This window comes from Camellia sinensis, chromosome 3 (assembly GCF_055761805.1).
Source record: "Camellia sinensis isolate YWXY chromosome 3, ASM5576180v1, whole genome shotgun sequence".
Lineage (NCBI taxonomy): Eukaryota > Viridiplantae > Streptophyta > Magnoliopsida > Ericales > Theaceae > Camellia > Camellia sinensis.
The window spans coordinates 56,229,706-56,243,680 of record NC_138963.1 but is presented as its reverse complement, the minus strand read 5'-3'; the positions used below and the strand labels follow the sequence as shown (position 1 = coordinate 56,243,680).

Genomic DNA, 13,975 nt, shown 5'->3' with positions numbered 1-13,975 from the left:
TTTGAAAAAAATAAATGCATGGCATGGCTACCCTCCCATCTGATGCAATGAACAATATCAACTGGTCAACAATATTGATGATGATAAAAGTTCTTCCCAATATTAATAAGGTCACATCATGGGGTAGCTTAATGGGTCCATGACCCTCAAAATTTGACAAATAAGGTGATTTCCTGAGTGGGTCCCATCCAATTTATAAGTTAAAATAAGTAATGTTATTGAATATATGTCACATGGTGGAAGGATCACATTTAAGGATGGCAAGTTCTCCCCTACCCATATGCTTTTTGGTAGATCTATGTTCTTTCACATACACAATGCACTCTTTCTCCAGATGTCCCTATTCTCTCTCTCATCTCTCCGCCAAACACGGCATGTGATGTTATCCTCTCTTGACTACTAGAAATTATTTAATATTTTGAAAATACTGCTAGAACGAGTAATAATAAGAAATATTTCATTATTTTTTAAAAATAACTAAAAATAAGTTAATTAAATATATAGATATTAATACTTGAATGGAGACACAATCATGTTGAAATTATCGACCCATTTGGTAATTTTTTTTAGGCATGTCAAACAAGTTTTAGGCCATTTTATGAAAAGTCCATAAACATCCCATGTGTTATTCCATTTGTGTATGGATAAGCATGAAAATGGTATAATCCAGACTCCCATCGTTAGGTGACAGAGGACACAATTTCACGTAGTGTGGTTCCCAAAACTAGTTCATTTCAGCTTAGTATTCACACCACATCTTACATTTTGGGAGAAACCAATGAATAAGAACGGGCGTTGAAATTTTTAGTTGGTTGTCCTTGTATATATATTGTTTAACTAGTTTGATGTGAATACAATAATCCCCATTAATTTGAAGAGAAAAAGTGACCCTTACGTTCACACCTATGTTAGGATGAACTATTTGAAAGATGTCTTACTAAAAAAATGGGAGTTTTTTTGATAAATCCACTTTTTAAGAGTTTTATTCCATCTAATCCATATTCTTTTTGACTATTCCATTAGGTCCTATTTTAGATAAGAAGACCAAAATACCCTTTTCATCTACTTATGTTCCATTTAGTTCACGTTATTTTCTTATATTTTAATAAGTCCTATGGGTGACATAATTATCAAAATACCCCTAATGTGAATGTTCACACCGTCAATGTGAATGTTCATATCGTCAATGTGTAGGGGCCCGGCCTATGTCGATCCTCGTGGGTGCCTGAAAAAATTCGAGTCGGGCTGGGACGGGCCCGACCCGTTGACAATGTGAATATTCACATTGACATGTTAACATTCATATTAATAGGAGTGTAAAATTGGCCCACGTCCCGTGGCGGCGCAAAACCCGCCCGCGGCCCATGGGCGGCCTGGGGCGAGCCCGGTCCGGCCCGTTGACAATGTGAATATTCACATTGACATGTTAACGTTCACATTGATAAGAGTACAAAATTGGCCCGAGACCCATGGGCGGCCAAAAGCCCGCTCGCGACCTGGGGCGGGCCCGGCTCGGCCCGTTGACAATGTGAATATTCACATTGACATGCTAACATTCACATTGATAGGAGTGTAAAATTAGCCCGCGCCTCGTGGCTGCCCGAAACCCACCCACGGTCCATGGGCGGCCCAGGGCGGGCCCAGCCCGGCCTGTTGACAATGCGAATATTCATATTGACATGTTAACATTCATATTGATAAGAATATAAAATTGGCCAGTGGCCCAGGGCGGGCCCGACCCGGCCCGTTGACAATGTGAATATTCATATTGACATGTTAACATTCACATTGATCAGAGTGTAAAATTGGCCTGCAACCCATGGGCGGCCCGAAGCCCGACCGCAGCCAAGGCAGGCTTGGCCCGATCCGTGACAATGTGAATGTTCACATTGACATGTTAACATTAACATTGATAAGAGTGTAAAATTTGCCCGTTGCCCAATGCGTGCCCACGGCCCGGGGTAGGCCTGGCCCGGCCCGTTGACAATGTGAATATTCACATTGACATGTTAACATGCACATTGATAGGAATGTAGAATTGACCCGCAGCCCGTGGGCTACCCGAAGCTCACCCACGGCCCGGGGCAGGCTCGTTTGGGTCCGAGCCTGAGCATGTCCGAGACCCTAAGCTAGGGCCTAAGCCATCACTTTGAAGCCTGGCCCGACCCATCAGCTCGCTTAAGGCCCATTCAAGGCTCGGTCCGAGGCCCAGCCTGCTCGAGGCGCAATGTCTTTTTTTGTGAAAAATAATAAAATTTTGGTAGAAAAAATTAAAAAGAATTTTAAAAAAATGGCTAGGCCTGCCCAAGCCCGACCTAAGCTCGAGGCTAGGCCCAGGCCCACCGGCCTGACCCGAGGCTCGATCCATCGGCCCGTTCAAAGCCCGAATACCCTTGTGCCAGGGCTAGGGCTTGGGCCTAATTTTTTGGCCCGTGAGCCGGGCCGAATTTTTTCAGACACCCATGAGGCTCGATATGGGCCGGCCCGGGCCTCTACGCATTGATGATATGAACATTCACATTGACGATGTGAACATTCACATTATGGGTATTTTGGTAATTATGTCTCCCATAGGACTTATTGAAACATAAGAAAATAATGTGGACTAAATAGAATATAAGTAGATGAAAATTGTATTTTGGTCTTCTTACCTCAAATAGGACTTAATGGAATAGTCAAAAAGAACGTAGGCTGCCCGAAGCCCCCCCGCGGCTCGGGAAAGGCTTGTTTGGGCCCGGGCTTGAGCCTAGTCTGAGACCCTAGGCTAGGGCCTAGGCCATCACTTTGAAACCCGGCCCGGCCCATCGGCCCAATTAAGGCCCATTCAAGGCTCAGTCCGAGGCCCGGCCTGCGCCGTGGCCTAGTGTCTTTTTTTGTGGAAAATAATAAAATTTTGGTAGAAAAAATTAAAAAGAATTAAAAAAAAATGGCCAGGCCCCCCCAAGTCCGACCCAAGCCTAAGGCTAGGCCCAGGCCCATCGACCCGACCCGAGACTTGACCCACCGGCTCAGGCCCGGACCCAAACGAGCCTACCCCGGACCGTGGGCAGCCCACGGGCCGCGGGCAAGCTTCGGGCAACGGGCAAATTTTACACTCCTATCAATGTTAATGTTAACATGTCAATGTGAATATTCACAATGTCACGGGTCAGGCTGCGGTCGGGCTTCAGGTCGCCCACGGGCTGCGGGCCAATTTTACACTCTTATCAATGTGAATGTTAACATGTTAATGTGAATATTCACATTATCAACGGGCCGGGTCGGGCCCGCCCTAGGTCGCTAGCCAATTTTATACTCTTATCAATGTGAATGTTAACATGTCAATGTGAATATTCACATTATTAACAGGCTGGGCCGGGCCCGCCCCGGGCCGCCCACGGGCTGTGGGCAGGTTTCGGACAGCCACGGGGCGCGGGTTAATTTTACACTTCTATCAATGTGAATGTTAACATGTCAATGTGAATATTCACATTATCAACGGGTCGGGCCGGGCTTGCCCCGGGCCGCGGGGGGCGGCTTTTGGCTGTCCATGAGCCGCGGGCCAATTTTATACTCTTATCAATGTGAATGTTAATATGTCAATGTGAATATTCACATTGTCAACGGGACAAACCGGGCCCGCCCTGAGTCGCCTATGGGCTGCCGGCGGGTTTCACGCCGCCACGGGACGCGGGCCAAGTTTACACTCCTATTAATGTGAATGTTAACATGTCAATGTGAATATTCACATTATCAACGGGCCGGGCCCGCCCCGGCTCGCGGGCGGGTTTCAGGCCACCCACGGGCCAATTTTACATTCCTATCAATGTAAATTTTAAAATATAAATGTTCACATCATAAAATTGCTAACCGTTCAAAAAATATTTATAAGGGTATCAAAATTAAATATAAGGGCATAAGTGTCCAAGAAAATAGTATAAATCAAGAAAAATGATTTTATGAAATAAAACTATACATACATGGGACTAAATGGATAAAGAAATTCCTTCATGGACTTCTTGGGTTAAAACACTTCTAAATGGGATTTATCGATAAAAATCCCTAAAAAAATCCATATTAAGGGCAGAGCTGTAATATAATTCTGTAATAAGTTGTTTAAATTTGATCTAAAAATATAAATAATTTCTACATATGTTTAAATTGATGTGTTTATCATTGGATTCAACATCAAACAAGTTTCAATCTAATTGAATTTGAGCAGTTTAGTTTTTATATAATTTTATGGCACCTAAGTTTTATGTTGAGTTGTAAGTGAGATACATATATATATATATATATATTAATGAGTTTAAAAACTGTGATTAAGCTTGGCTTATTTGTTTTTAAAATGGATTGGTTTTTGAGAAATATTAATATTGAGAGAGAGAGAGAGTGATTGAAAGACTAAACATAGACTTTTTATTTCAATGACTTAAGCCTTACAATGCTACTCCATTATATAGGAGGTTTATACAATATGATCAGATGGAGGCCACGAGGCCACTACATATTTAACTATACATTAATATATATTATATCTATATCAGCATACACTCACCGAAAGCATATGAATTAAATAAAGCATATGAATTAAATAATCACCGAAAGCAGAAAAGGGCTTGATGCATATGGCATCTGATGTGGCTTGATTTTCAACACTCCCCCTCAAGCAACGTTGTAGATGTTAATCATGCCCAATTTGTCCGTCAGATCTTCGAAGTTAACTCGAGCAAGAGCTTTGGTGAGAATGTCAGCTTTTTGACAGTTTGTTGGAGTGTAGCTGACTTGAAAAACTCCCTCTTCAATCTTTTCCTTGATAAAGTGTCGATCTATCTCCACGTGCTTAGTGCGATCATGATGAACAGGATTCTTAGCGATACTGATGGCGGCTTGGTTGTCGCAGTATAAAACCATAGGATGCTCAGATGGAACTCGTAATTCTTCTAACAGTCTGTTCAACCAGATTCCCTCACAGATACCTAGGGCCATAGCACGAAATTCTGCCTCAGCACTACTACGGGCGACCACTGACTGTTTCTTGCTTCGCCATGTAACCGCGTTCCCCCAAACAAATGAACAATAGCCAGAGGTTGATCTCCGATCAGTTACTGAACCTGCCCAATCTGCGTCTGAAAAAATCTCAATTTTTCTATTTGTTGTTCTTTGGAAGAAGAGACCCTTTCCCGGTGTCTTTTTTAGGTACCTCAATATTCTGGTCACAGCAGTCATGTGTTTGTCGGTAGGATTGTTCATGAATTGACTGACCACACTAACAGAGAAGCCGATGTCTGGCCTTGTATGAGAAAGATAAATGAGTTTTCCCACAAGACGTTGATATCTCCCTTTATCACTTGGTGCACTACCGTCACTTTCTTCCAATTTGATAGTTGTGTCCATAGGAGTTTCTGCCGGCTTGCATCCTAGCATCCCTGTTTCATTCAGTAAGTCTAGAACGTATTTACGTTGTGAGACGACTATACCTTTCTTTGACCTAGCAATTTCCATTCCAAGAAAGTACTTAAGATTTCCAAGATCTTTAATCTCAAATTCCTTTGTTAGGAATGTTTTAAGTAAGCCAATTTCCTCTTCATGATCACCTGTTAGAATTATGTCATCCACATAAACAATGATAATTGCCAATTTCCCTCCTAGGGAGTGCTTCACAAATAATGTATGATCGGATTGACATTGAACAAAACCGTACCCTTTTACTGCCTTAGTGAACCGTTCAAACCAGGCCCTGGGAGATTGTTTGAGACCATACAAGGATTTTCGGAGTCTGCAAACTTTGTTGAAATTTGATGTCGTCTCAAGTCCAGCCGGAATGTCCATGTAAACTTCTTCCGCTAAGTCACCATTGAGGAAGGCATTTTTTACATCAAGTTGGTGAAGTGACCAATCGAGATTAGCTGCCAAGGATAAAAGTACACGAACAGTGTTGAGCTTGGCAACCGGAGCAAAGGTTTCTTGATAGTCAATGCCATAGGATTGGGAGAATCCTTTGGCAACCAACCGAGCTTTATAACGTTCCACATTACCATCTGCCTTGTGTTTTACTGTGAAAATCCATTTACATCCAACGGGTTTCTTACCTCTTGGAAGATCAGTAATTTCCCAAGTACCATTCGTTTCCAGAGCCCGAACTTCCTCAATGACTGCTGCCTTCCACTGAGGAGACTTGAAGGCTTCCTGAATATTCCGAGGAATGTGTATCTCCGTGATGCTAGAAGTGAAGGCACGGAACGAAGGTGATAGATTATCATAAGAAATAAAGTTCCCAATGGGATGCTGAGTACATGATCTAACTCCTTTTCTCCAAGCTATGGGCATATTAAGAATACTGTTTTCGAACTCAGAATCAACAGTACTATCTGTGGTAAGAAGATTGTTACCTGGAATGTTGCTTGGATTAGAACCCGGTTCAGCCTCATGGGATTGTTGAGAAAGTGCTCCTTCCTCCATTTCCTCTTGGATGTGTTCATTATCCCGCAAGGCAACAATGAACTCGGAATTTTCGGCAGGTACAGATGGATTCAATGACTCAGGAGGTATGGGATTTTTGGTGGTGATGGATGGCTCACTAAATGACTCATGGGTCCAAAATTGATATTCCTGGGTTGGAGTCTCCCCCTGAATATCAATTTTAGGGTAGTAAGACTGGGTTTCAAAAAATGTGACATCCATGGAAGTGTAGAATTTCCTAGTGACCGGAGAGTAACACTTATACCCTTTCTGATGTGACGAATACCCAATGAAGACACACTTGAGCGACCGGGGATCAAGTTTACCTCGATACTGTTGATGGACATGAACAAAGACAGAACACCCGAAAATTTTGGGTGGGATGGTGGAGATGAGGCGAGTAGTGGGAAAGGATTTTAGGAGAAGTTGACAAGGAGTTTGGAATTGTAGTACCTTAGATGGCATCCTATTGATAAGATAGGCAGCTGTAAGAACAGCTTCCCCCCAGAAGAATTGTGGAACATTTGTGGAAAACATGAGTGATCTAGCAACATCTAACAAATGCCGATTTTTCCGTTCAGCGATGCCGTTTTGTTGTGGGGTGTCAACACATGAACTTAAGTGAACTATCCCTTTGTCTGCTAAAAAATCTCCTAGAATTGAGTTGAAATAGTCCCGAGCGTTATCAGACTTTAGAATTTGGATTTTTGACTGGAATTGTGTCTGAATCATAATTTGAAAATTTTTGAAGATTTGGCTCGTTTCAGATTTGTCTTTCATGAGGAAGACCCAGGTTAATCTAGTGTGATCATCTATGAATGTGACAAACCACCTAGTACCAGTTACATTTTTTATTCTGGATGGACCCCAGATATCACTATGAATTAGTGAGAATGGACGAGACGCTTTATAGGATTGAATGGGAAAATGGGACCGTACATGCTTAGAAAATTGACAGATTTCACAATCAAAAGGTTTTGGATTTTTATTAAATAATGAAGGAAATAAATGCTTGAGATACATAACATTAGGATGACCTAAGCGATAGTGCCACAACATAATTGCTCTATCGTTATTTTGACACGAAACCGAAAAAGAACTACCACAAATTGCCGTTTGAGGTTGTTCTTGTGGATAGTGGCGTTCCTTAAGGATGTAGAGTCCAGAGCATTCCTCAGCATTGCCAATCATCTTCCCCGAATCCAAATCCTGAAATTCACAATGAGTGGAGAAAAAATTAGTAACACACCTCTTTTCCTTAGTGAGTTTACTAATTGACAATAAATTACAGTCCAAGTCAGGAACAAGGAGAACAGAGTTGAGAATAAGATTCTTAGACAGCACAACTGAACCTGTACCGGCAACCTTTGATAGTGAACCATCTGCTATTCTGACCGTTAAATTATTTTGACATGAGTTATATGTATCAAAAATCGTTGCATCTCCCGTCATATGATCAGATGCTCCTGAGTCCACAATCCAAGGTTTTTTACGTTTCTTACTAACAGTAAAGGCATTCAAAGAATTACCTTTGTGAGCCAAGGTTCCGGATCCTATGATGTGGTTGGAAGACGAACCAGATTGTGACTGTAGTAGTTTCTGGAGCATCTCCATTTGCTCCTTGGTGAAAGGGCTTACTTCAGGTTGTGGTGATGGTTCATTTGTACCTACATGATTACCTCGTCCTTCTTTCTCAAGAGGCTGACGTGGTTTCCAATCTACTGGCTTTCCATGAATCTTCCAGCAAGTTTCTCTCGAGTGACCCGGCTTTCTGCAATGATCACACCAAGGCCTACCTCCTTTATTTTTCTGACGGTTGTCGATAGGAGCGAATTGAGTCTTAAGAGCCGAGCTTTCTGCCATATTCAGTTGTTGATGAGATCCCATCATGAGTTTTTTCCGACTTTCTTCGCGACGGACTTCAGAGAATGCCTCTCTAAGGTTAGGGAGCGGTTTTACTCCCATAATTCTTCCTCTGATTTCATCAAGATTTGTGTTCAATCCTAACAAGAATTTAAACACACGCTTCCCTTCGACAATCTTTTTATATAACAGACCATCAGTAACACACTGCCAGTTATGAACCTCAAACGTATCAAGTTGACGCCATAGACGAGTAAGGGTATTGAAATATTCAGTTACCGTAAGATTGTCTTGACGTAAATTGTGGAGGGAGCTTTCAAGCTGGATGATTTCAGATGTGTTTTCCTTGTCTGAAAACGTTTCTTTTGCCATGTCCCAGATCTCTTTGGCAGTATCAAATGACAGAAAATTTTCGCCAATGTCAGTGGTCATAGAGTTGACGAGCCACGACATGACCATATTATTTTCAGCTATCCACCTTTTGTAGGTTGATGCTGTGGTTTCTGGTAGCGCCGAGGCTCCGGTGATGTAGTCATCTTTCTCCTTTCCCCGTATAAACATTAACATGGATTGAGACCATTGCAAATAATTTTGCCCATTCAGTTTATGGGCAGTGATCGGAAGATGAGAGGTTTCCATTTGATGAGAGGATGAAGATGATGAGATGATAATATCAGAAGAAGAGGAGGATGAGTTGATAGTCATTCCGAAAGCTGGACCGTATTTAGTCATGCAATAGAAGGATATATTTGAGTAGAAGAGAAAAATTCGAATATTGACTGAAGAGGCGAAAATGACGAGACAAGATTACACATGCTCTGATACCATGAGAAATATTAATATTGAGAGAGAGAGAGAGTGATTGAAAGACTAAACATAGACTTTTTATTTCAATGACTTAAGCCTTACAATGCTACTCCATTATATAGGAGGTTTATACAATATGATCAGATGGAGGCCACGAGGCCACGAGGCCAAAAACTCAAACAAGCAGGCCACGAGGCCACTACATATTTAACTATACATTAATATATATTATATCTATATCAGCATACACTCACCGAAAGCATATGAATTAAATAAAGCATATGAATTAAATAATCACCGAAAGCAGAAAAGGGCTTGATGCATATGGCATCTGATGTGGCTTGATTTTCAACAGTTTTGAATTAACTTTTAACAAGTTAAACATGCGTCAAACTTAAATAATTAACTTGGTTTGTCATGCTACCTTAGTTAGATTAATTACAAATATAAGAACAATTACATTAATTTGGATAACTAAGGGCTTTAACCTAATTGGCTAACTTTTTAGCAACCAAGTCTTTCTTAAGGGAGAGGTCTTGGGTTTTACTCCCAAAAGTGGAATGGGAGGCAAGATTTTCTTGCAAGATATATGAATGTGAGTTTCAACTCCCCCAAGATGTTAACTACTAACTTTCTCCGATTAAAAAAAAAAAAAATCACATTAATTTGGATAATTATAGTTCAATTATAGAAAGAAATAAACAATTCAAGCTCAACAATCACCATAACAAACAGACCACTCCAATGGAAGGAAATAAACAACATCATACAATACCCTTAATAGAGAGAAATAATCAATGTTTTACTTTTAGCATGATTGACTCACTCACCTCTCCAATAAGAGTTGTAGATGAATGACTAATTGAACTAACTAAATTGATTTTTTTGGAATTCAAAGAAAAAGTTGGAAGTCCAATGTGTCAACAAAAAATAAAGGCTTAATTCAAAAATCAAAGCACGAAAGGTGGCTGCAATTTTCCTATCATCAACCATCTGTCATGCCTTCGCAAGTCTAACGCCGGTGGGAGACACCAACCCCCCTTAACCATCTGTTTCCATTAATTAAGCCTCGATTGGTGGCTACTCTATGTGGCCAAATTGCTCTTAGTCTCTTTCAATTAAACCTAGAATAAAACACAAATATTTTATAGATTATAAATTTTACATAATGTGGAACTCATATATGAGACTCATGATAAAACTTACGTATTTTATTTTGTATTTTGTATATGTACACATAACACTGTAATTATATTCTTGACAATCCCTAATCATAATGGGTATAATTGTCATGAGACAGACTCAAAGACAGACTCATAATGATTCAAAGTCATCAACCTAACGTAAAAAAATAAAGTCAGCAAAAGAGGAATGAATGTACCAAAGAGCAAAGACTCATATATGTTATAGTTGTTGCAAATTGCAATTGAATATAGTTGACCATACCACAAATTTAACATATGTTATTCTCTCTAAACCCTAAGTGTTCAGAGTACCCTATTGATCAATCTATCTAATAAATATTTAATTCTTTAGATTAAGTTGGCGAAAGTACAATAATGGCGGAAAACCAAATATTATGTACGGTATTCTTATGTTTCAGTTGAATGATCACATGACTTTTAATGTTTTTTATGTACTTGTATATTTATTTATTTATTTTCCAAGTATTTTTGGGTATGCCCGAACGCGTACACACTGCACATTCAGGCTGCCCAACAAATTGCTCGTGTGGTTGAATGGTGCATGAAACAAAATTATTCCATGCCACAAACTGATTTGGACTGTATGAGATGGTCTGGGTCAATTTACGTTATGGTCACGTCATAATTACATGTGGAAGTAAATAGTTATTCGTTCTCAAGTAATACTACAAGGGTAATGTTATACAAACAGAATTTGTATTAAAAAAACTTAAACAAAATTTTGTCTTATTTATAGTTTGAAAATCAAAATTTCATTACTTTGATTCATATAATTGTAAGAATATTGCCACATCATTCTTTATCTTAAAATTTATAGAAAAATTATGTATGAATATCATTTTCCATGCGGAAATGGCTATCTATTTATATTATGTTATCTTATTATTTATGTCAACTTAGTTGTTAGCACTGCACTGAAAACATACATTAATGAGATCCGTTACATTAATATTATGTTGACAAGTAAAATGATAAATAGAAATACGGTAAATGTAAATGCACCCGTAACTCAATGGACAAGTGCAACAAATTGTAAATTTAGATGATTTAAGTTCGACTCTTTAGGTGTTTTGTCCAAGCTAATGATAGTACAAGTTTGTGTGACTAATGACAAAACTTTGGAATATGAAATATGATCTATTTCAATAATATGATAAATGCTATATTAATAAAATATTTATATATATATATATATATATAATGTATTAATTTGTATAATACTACTTTAACCACTTTCTTGAGTTGCCAAAACATTCTTTCTGATAAGAAAAAAAATTGATAGCATGGTGGTTATGGACTTCTCAATCCTTAGTTAGGTATAGTTAGGTATTGTTAATATCATGGTGGTTAAGGCTCAAAATCCTTAGGTATAGTTAGGTCAAGTTTGGCGTATTGTAAAAAGTTAAAAAGTCAAAAAGTTAAAAAATTAACACTATTCACCAAAAATCAACAATTACGGCTGCATAACTTTCAATCCTAATTTTTCCCTACAAATCAATTTTTATAATTTTTTATTACACATTTTTCCATAAAAAGTCAAAAAGTTAACCCAAACATCCATATTTTTTTCCTCAATTTTTTAGTCCAAAAAAACGAAAAGTACACTTATTTAGGACACCCCAAACAACCCCTTAATATGTCAAGACTCACTCAAGTCCAGTTATTTATTTATTTATTTTTATTATTATTGTGAAAGTGTAAAATATTGGCCCAAACTCAAAAATAATTGAGCATAGCAGTTCAGAAGAAAGGAAATGCCCAGATAAGTTTCTAAGGAGCCTATTAGAGATAGCAGCGGCTTGGTTTGGGATAATCTACAAACAACAATGATTTATCCCACTAAAAACATCACCACTAATAGCACTAATGCATTAAAAAAATAAAAAAAAATTACAACTCCAAGACCAAAACATCACATCATTCATGACGGGACCCACTGCCACCTAATTAGTGGGAGCACTAATTAGTGCTCCCAAGCATTTTTCAATCTACAAAAGTCAAAAAATTAAAAATTATTAAAAAAGTCATATTTGAGAGAAGCTTGTGGGAGAAGCCTAGAGGGCACTTTGAATTCAACTATTCAAAAATCAAAAAGTCAACAAGGGTAGAATTGTCATTTTGATTTTACTACAATATTTTATTACACATTTTTCTTATAAAAAGTCAAAAAGTTATTCCAAACATATATTTTTTCTCTACTTTATTAGCCAAAAAGCCAAAAAGTGCATTTATATAGCACATCTCAAACAACCCTAACGCGTGAAGAGTAAGAAAAATAAAGATTTCCTTCTAGAAGGGAATTAGCAGAATGCCAAAGAATCATTGGATTCGTCCTTATCCAACGGTGGAGACATTAAGCAGTACATATAGAGGCATAAGGCAGGCCTACTAGACGACACAATCGTCCAATTAGCTTGATTGGACGAACATAGCACTTATTGGCAAGTTCGTCATTGACATCTGACACAATTTAAGCCGCGTCCAAAAGAGGATGATCCAACAATCAAAGGTAAAGGTAACCACTTACTCGACCATACTCAGAACAGGGAGAACCCTCGGATCAAACATTGATCCAATGAATGAGATTTAAGTCAAGAATGCTATAAAAGGCGAAGTAGGTAAAGCATAGTAGACAAATCAGAAGAAATTTAAGAACCATCTTTTAAATACAAATTCAAATGGCCTAACAGTGTTCTGACTTGACTGTGAGAGGGTCTTTCTGACCAATTTTGGTCGGGGAAGATTACTGATACTTTGGTTTCTCTTGACAGATTAAAAGGAAGGGATACATCATTTCGCTTTTTTTTATAGAGAAGAATTCTATGTTTTACAATTATTATTTTTATTTTAATAAGAAGAAAGAGATGGCAAAGCACAATGACTCTAAATTATAAAAATAAGTCCAAAATAATTGATAGAATCAAACAAGTTGATTAAAATAAGCAACATAATCCATAAGAAAAGAACATGATGGAATGGACATGAAAATTAAAGAATGATAAAAAAATTCACCCAATAATCTTCCAAAAGAAACATTCCAAAAAAAAAAAGTTAAATATATATCGACGTCGAATACTTTTATTATATGCAAATCAGAATGAGTAAATCATGGAATTAAAAAAAAAAATTAAAACAAAAAAACTTTATAATAAACAAGGTCAATTCTCTTTCAATCATAGATCAACATTAAGCAGCCTTGAGGAGGAATATGTCAACAAGCATCCACATACAAAATGAAATAAACAAAGAGAAAGAGAGCTTAGGGCAGATCATGGATTATATTTCGACGATTTGAATTATTCATCTTATGGATCTCTGTATAAATTATTATGAAAAAATCATATTGATATGATAACTGTAATCATATGATTTCATCATATTTATTTTTCAAAAATAAAAATAGAATGTCTATTTTCAAAATTATTTTTTTCATCTATTTTTTTAAAAACAAATATAATAAAATTACGTGAGTATGATTATAGAATATATTTGATTAGATATACATATATATAATCTATACAAAAAGACCTATAAAATGAACTACTCAACGTCAAAATAAAGTCTATGGTTGAACTAACTACGTAAGTTGCACTGGTTCAGCAGACTTTTATTTTAATACTTCTTTATTTAAAGTAAACTCATAGAGCATAATCTGACAT

General features: G+C 38.0%; 1 protein-coding gene across 1 annotated transcript; it reads right to left on the bottom strand.

The window, feature by feature from the left end:
* Nucleotides 1–7,774: 7,774 nt before the first annotated feature.
* LOC145821532 (uncharacterized) lies at nt 7,775–9,009 on the bottom strand. The gene is made up of 2 exons (XM_082918057.1): nt 7,948–9,009; nt 7,775–7,831 (listed from the first exon to the last, which is right to left on the bottom strand). Exons 1-2 carry the CDS (start codon nt 9,007–9,009, stop codon nt 7,775–7,777), a joined length of 1,119 nt encoding a protein of 372 aa, XP_082774183.1.
* Nucleotides 9,010–13,975: the final 4,966 nt, after the last annotated feature.